Below are 12,020 nucleotides of genomic sequence, written 5' to 3' on the forward strand. Positions count from 1 at the left end.
GTCACAGAAATTCGACGTCACACTGAATCAACGCAATGGCGACATTGCCCTGGCGAATCGAATCCCGCGGATTACGTTTCTAGAGGTTGTTCTGCCACTACACTTCGCAATTTGAACACCTGGTGGCATGGACCTACGTGGCTCATTGAAACACAATCTTCGTGGCCTTCAAATATTAGTGTTGAGCAACCTTCGACAGAAATTCGTCAGACTGTGAAAAGTTCAATGTTGGTATCTACGCCTCTCCCAGTGATTGACATTTCTCGTTTCAGTTCTTACGCAAAACTTATTCGGGTTACCTCGTGGATGCAACGATTCATATACAACTGGCTCACGTCTTGCAAACTTCATGGCGAATTAACAGCAAAAGAACTCGAAAACGCGAAGTGTTATTGGATTCGTCAAGTTCAAATTGATTGTTTTCCGTCTGACTATGATGCTCTTCGACATAGTAAACAACTTCCAAAAGACGAAAATTGCACAATTCCATCCATTTCTTAGTGGCAATCTGATACGAGTTGGTGGTCGCTTGCAGTTCGCATCACTTCCAGCTGCTTCAAAGTATCCTTTAGTGCTCGATGGTTCACACCCATTTGTCAAATTGCTCATTCGTCACGTACATATTCATCTCCATCATCTGAGCACGAGAGTGGTACTATCTGAACTGCGAAATGATTACTGGATTCTTCGAGGTCGACAGATTATTAAAAGTGTCTTACGCCAGTGTCTTCCCTGTAAAATTTTTAGGAACACGCCACCGGCTCAAATTGAAGCACCACTTCCTTCGGATAGAGTCACACAGTCGAAACCATTCAGTGTCGTGGGGATAGACTTCGCTGGCCCACTATACGTTCGTAGAAGCTCTATCTCAGTGAAAGTGTATATCTTGTTGTTTACATGTGCTGTCACTCGAGCGATTCATCTTGAGCTTGTCACGGATTGCTCTACAGATAAGTTTTTGCTGGCATTTTCACGTTTTGTTGCTCGTCGAGGTGTTCCCAACACTGTATATTCGGATAATGCTCAGACTTTTCACGCCGCATATCGTGAGCTTTCCGGCCTTTGGGGTGCCATGACTTCACCTTCTGCTCACCAGTACTACGCCTCCCACGGAATCACTTGGAAATTCATAGCCCCTCGAGCGGCTTGGTGGGGAGGATGGTGGGAACGCATGATTGGTGTCGTCAAACGTTGTTTACGGAAAACATTAGGTCATGCATCTCTCGATGACGAACAACTGACGACTACGTTGGCTGGAATCGAAGCCGCAGTCAACAGCCGACCATTGACAGCAGATATCGAGTTGGATGACAGCTTCGAAGAACCTCTCACGCCTGCCCACTTCCTGGTTGGACAACGACTGACAACCCTTCCTTCTCACGAAAAGGTTCCTGCAGCTACCGACCTCAAGAAATCGTGGTCACTGCAGCAAGATTCACTGAATGACTTTTGGAACCGATGGAGGAAAGAATACCTACTAGAGCTGAAGACATTCCACCAAGTGAAAAATAAAGACCAAGGTTTTCAGCTACGAGTTGGAGATGTCGTCCTCCTACAGGAAGATGCAAGACCTCGACACATGTGGACGAAGGCACGCGTATTATCTCTCGTCAAAGGTCGTGACGGCAACATTCGTTCGTGTATTCTACGTACAGCCAGTGGAACAGAAATTCGACGGCCAATTCAATTGGTAATTCCTCTGGAGGTTGACCAGGGTGGGGAGGATGTTGGGAATAGTACGAGCTTACGTTTGTAATCCCTCTGGTCACCTCCAGATGGCGAAACTGATACGTTACGTGACTTTTCGCTTGTCTTCTTTTTCCCGTGTATGATATGTTCGTTCGACGCCTACGTGTACGCATGTTCGTTTTGTATTACGTAAAATAAAATCGTTTTCTTCTACGCATTTTGCTCTCCCAATGTAAGCTATTTCGGCCCCGACAATGTGTGTGGGAAGAGGAAAAATACTTTTTTTGGGAAAAAATCTATTTGTATTATTTATACTGAACGTATATTTCTTTCTTTTTTTCACGCACCTTCTTATCTAACCTTGAACAAGAGCTGACTCCTCCCACTGGCAGTTGATTGGTTGGGGGGAAATAGAAAATATTTTTATTGCAAAAACAGCTAGATATTGCATTTTTAGAAGATGAAATATCTTGATGTAGCAGAAATAAAGCAGTTCAAGTTTGACAAATATCTCAGGATTGCTTCTGAAAGGGTTAATTTAAATTGCTTTTTGAAGGTTATTAGCTCAAAATTTCTCTGGGAGAGATTACTTTGTGCTCCCCCAAAGGTCGATCTTGCGTTCGCCGATGCTCGTGAGCAGAGCGCAGGGCATTGTAATATGGTAGGCCTTCTCATGCAACTTGGCTAACGCAAATTCTACCACAAGTCATTGTAGCTCTTGATCATAGTTCGCAAATACAAATACAACGCCACAACAGGCAAATTGCCCAACGAGGTGGCTGACTTAAGAACATCATGGATCCCCGAGCCATTTTTTGGAGGCCTTACCTACTACTGCTACACAACACACACCCAGCCCCCCGCGGAACCCCCAACGAATCGGTACATGCGGGAATGTGCGTGTACGTGTAGTGAAACCTGACGTGAAGTTTTTCGTTTCTCTGTAATGCTTGTTATGTGTAGTGCTGCCATCTGCCACCAGTTTTTCCAACTATGAGTGAAGTGTTATGATTGAATGATTTATCGTTGCAGGACTGTTGCTCTCTGTGGCGAGACTTTTTAACGGAGAGATCGGCTCGTATTTGCGCCTTGAAGTTGGGAACCACAGAAAACCAACTTCAGCCGACCACCACTGTGGGGTTCGAACCCGGATCCTCGCATCGCGAGTCCGTCACTATAAAAGCGCAGCATAACCTCCAGTGTGATCCGAAGATGCATATACTGCACCCTCGAATGGTTGATAACACATATCGCAGCAAATCCGTTCGAAAATATTATATTTGTTTTTGGTTAAGAGCTGTTGTGCACTATCTAAAAACACATTCTACCTCACGTAATAATCAGTTCTCTGTTTAATTGTTTTCAATATTTTCTAGAAGGCACATTTTTCTATTGATAATTTCTTTTTTTGCCCGTTTATTAGTTATGGACAAAAGTAATTAAGAAAAGTACCATTTTTCATGGTGAATAAGTTTATAAAATATGGATGTTTAGAGTCTGAGAATGATTGAGTATGCTACCCTATACACAGATTTTTGCTGTGCAGAAATTGCATGGGAAAAAAATTTCCCATATTCTAAAAAGTAACATGTTATTTTGTCATTCCGCGCAGATATCGAAATTCCATGAACAGAGGAACAGGTCTCTGTGCAGGTGAAATAAAGGACGATATGCCCCCCCCCCCATCTGAAAAAAAAGTTTTCGCGCTTAAACCGTTCAGCTTAAACCATGATATTGATTTCTTACTCAGGAGATATTCACCGACAACTCAGATGAACACCCTATGATTCAATGATTCTATGCATCATGATTGTTTCAGGTAAGGCCAGATGTCAGAGTTCTTAGCGCTTTTCTTCTTGTGATGATCACGAGAATGCGCCTCCCAATAAGCTGACAGGGCTCTAACCTTGCGAGTCCCAAACATGAGTTCAACCGGGCACAGCAAGAAGACCCATGCTCCCCCCCCCCCTCCCATCTTGCAGTTGGGCCCTACGCTGAGATCTTTCGTATGCCCCTCAGGTCAGACTCTTCACGGGCCCCCCTCTCATTATGAATTTGTAGTGTGAAAAAGAAAAATAGAATCATATCTGATGAGAATCATCTCGGTCTCCCGGGCAGGAGCCCTGCCAGACCCGTTTTCCTTGGGAGGGGGGATGCTGGGACCTCAGTTGAATAGGAGCTTCCACGATAAGATCTGGCACAGGGATTTATGACAATAAATATGAATTCAGAAGTTAAGCCCACTTTCATTTTGCCCTGGGACCATGATGTTTCTGGGACGGCAGTAGGACATTGTTTGGTGTCGATCCAAGAAAAATTGGTGATACGATGATCACAAATTTGGTTCGATGGGAATTTTTGAACACAAGACCAAATTTTATTGTCTCCACAGTGAACAGCAGATTCTCGATTAGTGATTGTGACCGACTAACAATTTTTGACTATCCAGTTAAACATTTTATTCGATTCTCAGCCTTACTGTGTGAACCCTTTACAAAATATTCAATACGGGACCTAAAGCAATGCAAAAATAATGACTCTATTGTTTTCTCATTAAAGCTCTCACGAACCCCCTGAAATCTCTCCAAGAAACCCACATGGCCCCGTGTGCCAACAAGGACACGCGCGTAGCTCTTCTCTGCACTTCTTCACCCAAGACTATGTCCTCTGTAGGTATGGTCTGCAAAACCTTACAGCGTACTCCAGTCTATGATGAACTAAGAATCGGAAAAGCGGAGGAATGACTTTAACAGAACGCAAAAAGCCCTTTTAAGAATGAAGCCGAACATTCTATTCACTTTTTTTTACCTTTCTTTCAAACCGAGCACAACTCAGATCTATCGCCATGGGAAATTTACTACCTTGTGAGTTGTGCCGGAAGTGCAAGTGCGTATGCCTAACAGTCTGAGTGCGTATCTAGTGTTGTCTGATTTTTCAGTACTGCCATCTATATTTCAGAAGTGAAGTGAGTGAAGTGTACTGATTGAATATTTGTATTGTTTGTAGGCCTGTTGTTCTTTGTGGCAAGACTTTCTAACGGGGAGATCGGCTCGTATTTGCGCCTCACTTTTTTTACCACTGTTGAACAATGTTCAGAAAAGCTAAGCTGCTCGTCAATGAGAATTCCTAAATTGGTGACCTTGGTTGCATCCGGTATAGTAAAACGAGTCAACTTGCAAATAAAACGTGGGTTGTTCGAACCAAAATGAGCGACCATGCACTTGTCAACGCTAAACGTCATGCTCCATTCACTTGCCCATGATCCAATACTGTTTAAGTTGGTCTTTTCCTATCGCTTTGATTCCCGACTACCCCCATTAGCTTCACAACATCTGCGAATTTGCTAGCAATCCCATCGATACCCTGATCAAGTTTATCGATAAAAAAATGAAGGAAGCAAGGCCACTTCCTTGAGGAACTCCCCTGGTGACGCCTGTCCAATCAGAGAATTCCCCGTTCGGCATAACCTGTTCTTATCTAGCTCTTAACCATGATTTTTTACAATTCAGCAAGTTGCCCCAATCTCGTGTAAACGCTTCAAGAGTTTACCATGTGTGACCCGATCGAATGCCTTCTGAACATCGCGGTAAACAACATTTACATTTTTGCCTTTACCCAAATCCTTAGTCACGTGATCATAGAAGCAAAGGAGTTTGGTACACATGACTTCCCCTTCCTGCACCCATGTTGATTATCCGACAATACATTATTTTCGTCTATATACTTGATGACAATAATTTCCAAAATTTTCGAGAGGGAGCTCGTCAAACTCACTGGACGATAGTTGAACACAGCTTCTCTGCTACCCTTTTTAAATATCGGAACCACATTAGCAAACCTCCAATCCCTTGGGACAATACCCTCAACAACACTGCTCCTGTAACTCTGTGCGATTGGCCCCCAACAGTTAGCACATTCCCTGAGGACCCTAGGATAGATATCATATGGTCCCGGTGCTTTGCTTGCACATACATATTTTAGAAGATTTAGGACCTCCACGTCTTCCACTTGAATATAGTTGAGGATTTTAAATGTATTACCCCCATGCAACACGTATATTGAATATCGTTACCTCTATTAAATATTGACGCAAAAAGTCATTTAAAGCACTACACATGTCTAGACTTCTCTCTACCCTAGACCCTCCTATCAGTGAATGCGGAAAGATCTAAGAACATGACCTCAAGTGAGGAGCAAATATCCTTCACGTCTAAGTTAAAATGTGTTGGATTCTACCCCCTACTACCACTTGGCAGTACTGGAATTACTGCCACATCTGAACCCCCCCCCCACGGTCCCGGTTCTCTGACAGAGACTCATTAATATCCGCTCCTACTTGATTTGTTCCCACACCCACATGATAACCCGCCCAGGGAGCTTTCGTCTCGAACGTTGCCAATCTTCCCTCCAAGAAGACAACAGCGCTCGAAATCCTGAAAATCCCTACATAACTTGTTCCCCAGTTCTCTAACCATAGAATGCCCGATAATTAAACCCCTATCACTACCCCCCACCTCATCCTTGACCACCCATTCACCCTATAAACCAGAAGTCTTCAACCTTTTACCAGTTGCGAGCACTGCCTATACTAGTGATCAAAAGAAGAGCACCCTTACGGAAAGTTTAACATTCAAATGCATAAAATCAGGATGATTCCAATCCTTAAATACAATTTTTACAATGTGTTTTAAGTGGAACGTTGATCACGAGCACAAAATTGGACACGAGCATCGAGCATCTGGGTACTTCAGGGAGCACCATGATCCTCGCGAGCAACGGGTTGAACATGCCTGCTCTAAACTATCGTTGTTCGGGGAGATTGCTTCTTCGACGACAGGTGGCTCCGTTATACACGGGCTCTCTAAAACACTAACTCTCTCCCGTAACGCTTCGAGCTCGAGTTCCAACCTTGCCCTATTCAACGCCCCTTACACCTGAAACTATCAGCTGCTATCCCCCCTAGATCAGGGAAACCTACCGTCGCAAGCAGTGACAGCACTAATCGAGATAGAGGCATACTAACACTATTGCTAAAAACTAGATTATACTAGATTATACTAGATTTATAACACTTAAAAAATAAGAGAATGAGAAACATTGACAGGAAATTAAAATAACCTAAAATACATTACAATGCAAAATATTCGTAAAAGATTGTACGAAAAATTAAGTAAAATAAAATGCTCAATCACGAAGAAATATATGTATATAAAGAATACAGCACACTCCTAAAAAGTATTAAGATACAAAGTATAATTTATACTTATTAGTATTAGCTAACTATCTATTCACTAACACAAAAGCAATTATGCCCAATTGGAAATAACAAAAATTACTGAAATACCCGGGAAAAAGTTCGCTAACACTAACGTCCAAAAAACCCACTAAATTATATCAAAGAGGAGGAGAAAACACCAAAATGTCGGGGAACAAAGATCCAGATATTCCCTCCTATACGAGCACGTGGGCAAAGAAATTGACTATCGACAAAGAAACAATGAAAATGACGAAAGTACAATGAAAATGAAATGACAGCGAGAAAAAGGTTTAAATCGATCGAAAACACACAATGAAAATTAAACAAGATGAGAGTAATGAAAAGAAACAATAACGGAATAATTAAACATACAACCTAGAAAAATAAAAGAAAACCGCAGAGTGTTTGATCCAAAACTATATAAATAAACACGCTAAGACTCACGAGAACGAAGAAAAACACCCTTATTATTTATAGAATCGGTTTTTTTTAATACTTGTCATAATTTTACATCTAATTGAGAACATTCCAATCCAGGGGTGGCTCGAACTCACCTGCCGCCCGGAGGTAAAGCCTCAATTGCTGCCCCATAGACGACCCTGATGAGAAGCTAAAAGGGTTTTTACCCTGAGGACTGGAAAAACTTGATTTTTTTTTTATTTGTCCAAAGCCGTACACCATTGTTAACCCTAAAATTCGGTTCAATGTTATTTCGCCGTTCTCATTTATGCCAGTATTGATGAGCCAGTTGAATCTTGTTAATATCGAAATACCTACTCCAATGTTCCCAGGAAGGCCCTGACTATCAAGGCAGAAACTAGCTGATTGCAAGTTGCTATGGTGCGCTCTAGACCCTCGACAAGTTGAGAATCCAATTCTTTCCTTGACTGGTCCAGAAAAATAATTGGGAGGGGGGGGCCACCAAAATGCCGACTTGCCCCGTGTGATAAAAAAAACCCAAGAGACTTGTTTCTTGTTTAAGTTCCTTTTGTCTACAAACAGGACCCTAGGCCCTGTTTGTTCCCTCAAGTTGTCTCAACATCTTCGTTGTCAAGGTATGGTTCAAAAGCGTGATAACACGTGGTGTCTTGTGAATATTTATTGTTCCAAAATTTTGAAAATTTATGTGTCTAAGCAAAATCCTAAGCAGTTGCGAAGGATGCAGTCGTACCGGGCCACTAAATTTTAGGGCGTCAAAACGGGATAAAAATAGTTTGACTACATTTTGGCATTAACGTTCTTAACAAACCAAATAACTCAAAATTCCGTCCAAGACCTCTGAAATGTCAGTGATCGAACCATCTGGTCTAGGGTTTTCTTGCAACCCGCCCCTTCCCCATCAGCTCATTGACCACGGTTTCCGCACCACTGATATGTGCAAAGATACCTATAATAACTTCCAATAATTGTCTCTCAACCAGGGTTGTCAAATTTGCTTCCCTCCCTGGTAGATACCCATTCCTCCTCCCCGGGCTGGGTTTTTTGGGGAAAATGGGTTTTTTTGGGGGGAATGTTTGTTTCCGAAGAAAATGTGTTGCTTTCAGGTCAAAATTTTCTTTTGAGGTGAGTTTATGATTTCCAAAAACTGCTGCATATTCTTTTTTTAGGTAGTCATTTAGATACGAGATTGACATATTAAAATATGTTACAAGAAACCTCAAGCAGAAAATGTAACCATGGACCTTAATTTAACAAATATACCTGATATGTAATATGTGATAAGCATATCCACAGAAGTTATGGTTTAAAATACACAATACTTTTTCACACACACACACAAATCCTTGTATAAATAAATCGAAGCCTCTGTGAAGAAGTAAATCAATGTTATGTAAACTGAAATTTTCATCCAAAAAAAAAAAAAAAATATATATATATATATATTTACATGTTTGCGTGTGCATTACTTTTTCATAAGTTTTGTACAAGTGCATCAGACTTTCATAACTGAAATATCAAGAGACAAAAATAACATTATCTTTTGAAGAAAAGAAAATAACTTTGTGGGATTCTTGAATTGAACATTGGTAACGAACACCTTCAAGTGAAACAGAACAAAAAGTATAGTTTTTCTCCGCAAATAAGACCCAGCTTGATTTTTCAACATGTTCATAATATAAGCCCGACCCCGAGAATTGGCCTGTTAAAATCATCGGCCTGATGAAGGCATTCTGTAGGTCTGTTGTTATATGCATGACAGGTTGTCTTGCACAAAGTGATAATATTCATGAGGAAATGAACGCCAGGGGCTCTGCCACCGGACTTATCCCGTTGCCGAATTGGCTGAGTCTGGAACAAAGCATGTGCACCTAAGGCCCCTTTCACACGGAGTGGATGCGGACGCGGATCCGGAAGAAGTTTTAACAATTGGAATATACTGAGCCTTTCAGACGAGCCGAAATTCGCCCTTATCTTCGAAGTGTTCATGCGGGTCCGGACGTCGTCCGCATGTGTCAAAACCCAGGTGCGGGCTCCGCCTCCGCACATACAAGTTTTGACAATTAGGTTATTCGGAGGTATTCACACGATGCGGATGCGGAGCGAATTCGTCCGCATCTTTGGCTACTTTTTAAAGATGATTTTGCACGTAATTTTTTTAATTATTTGCCATAAATACCCTTAAAAAACACCATATGAAGGTCCCTGTTCATCAAATATGATGTACCCACATACGTCTATCCCTCCGTTTCCTTCTGAAGTATTGAAGGAGATATAGCAACTTTTTTTTTTTTTTAACTGCCTTTTTTCCATACTTTACAATTTTATACAATAAAACAACAACGACCACTGACGGGACCAAAATTATAAGCCGTTCATTCATTACGAATATTTAATGCACTAAATACTTAAATAACTTTTAAATATAATAAAAAAAATTGTAAGTCTTTCTTTCTAAATATTTAAAATTATTTAAAAAATATAAAATATTTGAAATTATTTTAAATATATATATATTTTTTTTAATTTTTAATCTTTTAAGATTTTTATAAACTTAAAAAAAATACTTTTATTAAATACGTTATCCACGTACGGCGTTCACTGAGGGTCGGATTAAGACGTTTGAAGGCCCTAAGCACTTAAATAGTTTTGGTGCCCCCTCCCCCGATACCTACAAGTTTATTTTACACGATATTGAGTCATTAAACTAAAAAAAAAAGTGAAATTTCAGAAGTGACTAATCTAAGGATGGGATTTCACTCTAAAAGGTTTATGAAAGTTATTTTATAAAAGTTGAAAAATTCAACCAATAGGCGCATCGGTTGCATTCAAGCAAATGCAACCGGTGATCTTAATGGTTGAATTTTTCACGTTTTATCAAAGAGCTTTTACAAAACTTTTATAGTGTAATCCCGGCCTAAGACAGAATTGTGATGTGAATATTTCTAAGCGCAGGCAATTTGAAAGTCTCTACCCCTCCCCTTTTTACTAATAGAATCTCCTAAATTTTTTTTTCTTTTGTGTGTGTGTGGAACATTATTGGATGTTTTTGGAGTTTTTCTTTCATATTTTTCCGAAAAGACAGATTTTTTTTTTCAAAATCTTTAAAATATTTTAAGATATTTTCTCCCATCGACTACTTGTGAGAATCGGAACGAAGGCATCTTTATACCCATATTCTATGGGGCTCTAGATTCAGGGCCGTCTTTAGAGCATCATGGGCCCCCCCCCCCAGGCCAAGTGATTTTTCTGAGACCCCCACCTGACAAATTCTCGAATATTTTAACTGGTTCTCATTTTTGTGAGGCCCGCATTCTCTTGAGGCCCCCGGGCAGTGCCTGGGTAGGCCCATGCGTTAAGACGGCACTGTTTAGATTAAACCACCGAAGAATGGCTGTAGGCTGCCTATATATGGGCGCTCTTTCTCTTTCTGAATCAGGGATAAAGGAGAAAAATAATCACAAAAATTGCGAAAGAAATAGTTTTTTACGCACGAATTTCAAACTAAAGATGCGGGGGCCCGCATTTTCTTTGGGATTTGAAAAATTTGGATAAAAAAACTCAGCTCAGGGACCACATCCTGATTTCACAGAATTTTTCATTATCAAAATTTATTCATTTTACCACAAACAATCTTCTTGCTACAGTTCTGCAAACAACTCAAGGTTCAGATATAATTACACAGAAATGGGTGTGTTTGTGTGTGGACAATTATTCCCTCATTGTATGGTCAATTTTATTAATCAATTCCATAGTTTAACATGCACCAAATATGTATATTTAGACATATAATGTAATATGTACACACGTTTAAATTAGATATTCTGAGGTTGTGTGTTTGTGTGTGTGTGTGGGGGGGGGGGATTCAATTTGCCGAAAACACCCGCCCGGGCTGAGTTTTTTTTTTTTTAAACCCGGGTTGTTTACAACCCTGTGCTCTGAATCCCTGAACATGGCCCCCACATCCTGAAGCAGGGCCCCTAGGCTGGGATCTTTTACGGCCCCCCCCCCGACCAGACTTTCACTTGGCCCCTTTAAGATGAATTTATAGCGTGAAAAAACAATAAAATGATTAAAATCACCACGGGCCCCAGGACTGGAGCCCTGTCAGCCCACCCCTTGTGGGAGCCATGCCCCCGAAACATCTCATTGTGTACCACCGAACGATGCCGCCGCGGCGAACCGTTCGAGAATCATTGTGATAAGCTGTTTTCATGTGAGTGGGGTCTTAAAAAAAATAGAACTTTTCTCACGCGATCTCACTTCTGGTTTAAAAAAAAATTAAGTGTATCACGTAGTCTCTGGAAATTATCTTCCGAGTAGGATTAGTCGCATTATATTATTGTAGATGGCAGCACGATAGATCACACTTTGAAGATGATATTCAGTAATTTATTGTTCATTTGCGTGGAATTTCAGATAAAAGTGTGAAATTTGATCTTAGTCTCTGATGTCGGTAACCGATAAAATTTTAACAACGTAATGCGTTTTAAATTGGTAGCATGATCCGTAATTTGTCACGTTTGAATCTTTATTTAAGGCACTGGTCGGTGTGACGAGGTGGCCGAGTGGTTAAGGCGATGGACTGCTAATCCATTGGGCTCTGCCCGCGTGGGTTCGAATCCCATCCTCGTCG

General features: G+C 41.0%; 1 protein-coding gene and 1 non-coding gene across 2 annotated transcripts; both read left to right on the forward strand.

Annotated features, from left to right (window-relative positions):
• The first annotated feature begins 433 nt into the window (after positions 1 to 433).
• LOC149086571 (uncharacterized) lies at positions 434 to 4,433 on the forward strand. Its single transcript, XM_089231880.1, has 2 exons — positions 434 to 1,634; positions 4,249 to 4,433. The coding sequence occupies exons 1-2, from the start codon at positions 434 to 436 to the stop codon at positions 4,431 to 4,433; spliced, it is 1,386 nt and encodes a 461-aa protein (XP_089088006.1).
• A 7,505-nt stretch (positions 4,434 to 11,938) lies between these two features.
• TRNAS-GCU (transfer RNA serine (anticodon GCU)) lies at positions 11,939 to 12,020 on the forward strand. The gene has a single exon. It is a non-coding gene; the product is annotated as a tRNA-Ser (tRNA).

This window comes from Pholcus phalangioides, unplaced genomic scaffold, assembly GCF_987345545.1.
Source record: "Pholcus phalangioides strain wild (caught in Gottingen) unplaced genomic scaffold, Ppha-v1.0 ptg000004l_1, whole genome shotgun sequence".
In the NCBI taxonomy this organism is placed as follows: Eukaryota; Metazoa; Arthropoda; class Arachnida; order Araneae; family Pholcidae; genus Pholcus; species Pholcus phalangioides.

Bases quoted from the DNA above. Each gene is read 5' to 3' on its own strand.
- LOC149086571 (XM_089231880.1), top strand. From the start codon at position 434: ATGATGCTCTTCGACATAGTAAACAACTTCCAAAAGACGAAAATTGCA. The intron at 1,635-4,248 runs GTTCGTGTATTC...TTCTCATTAAAG, and splicing joins AGGTCGTGACGGCAACATTC to CTCTCACGAACCCCCTGAAA.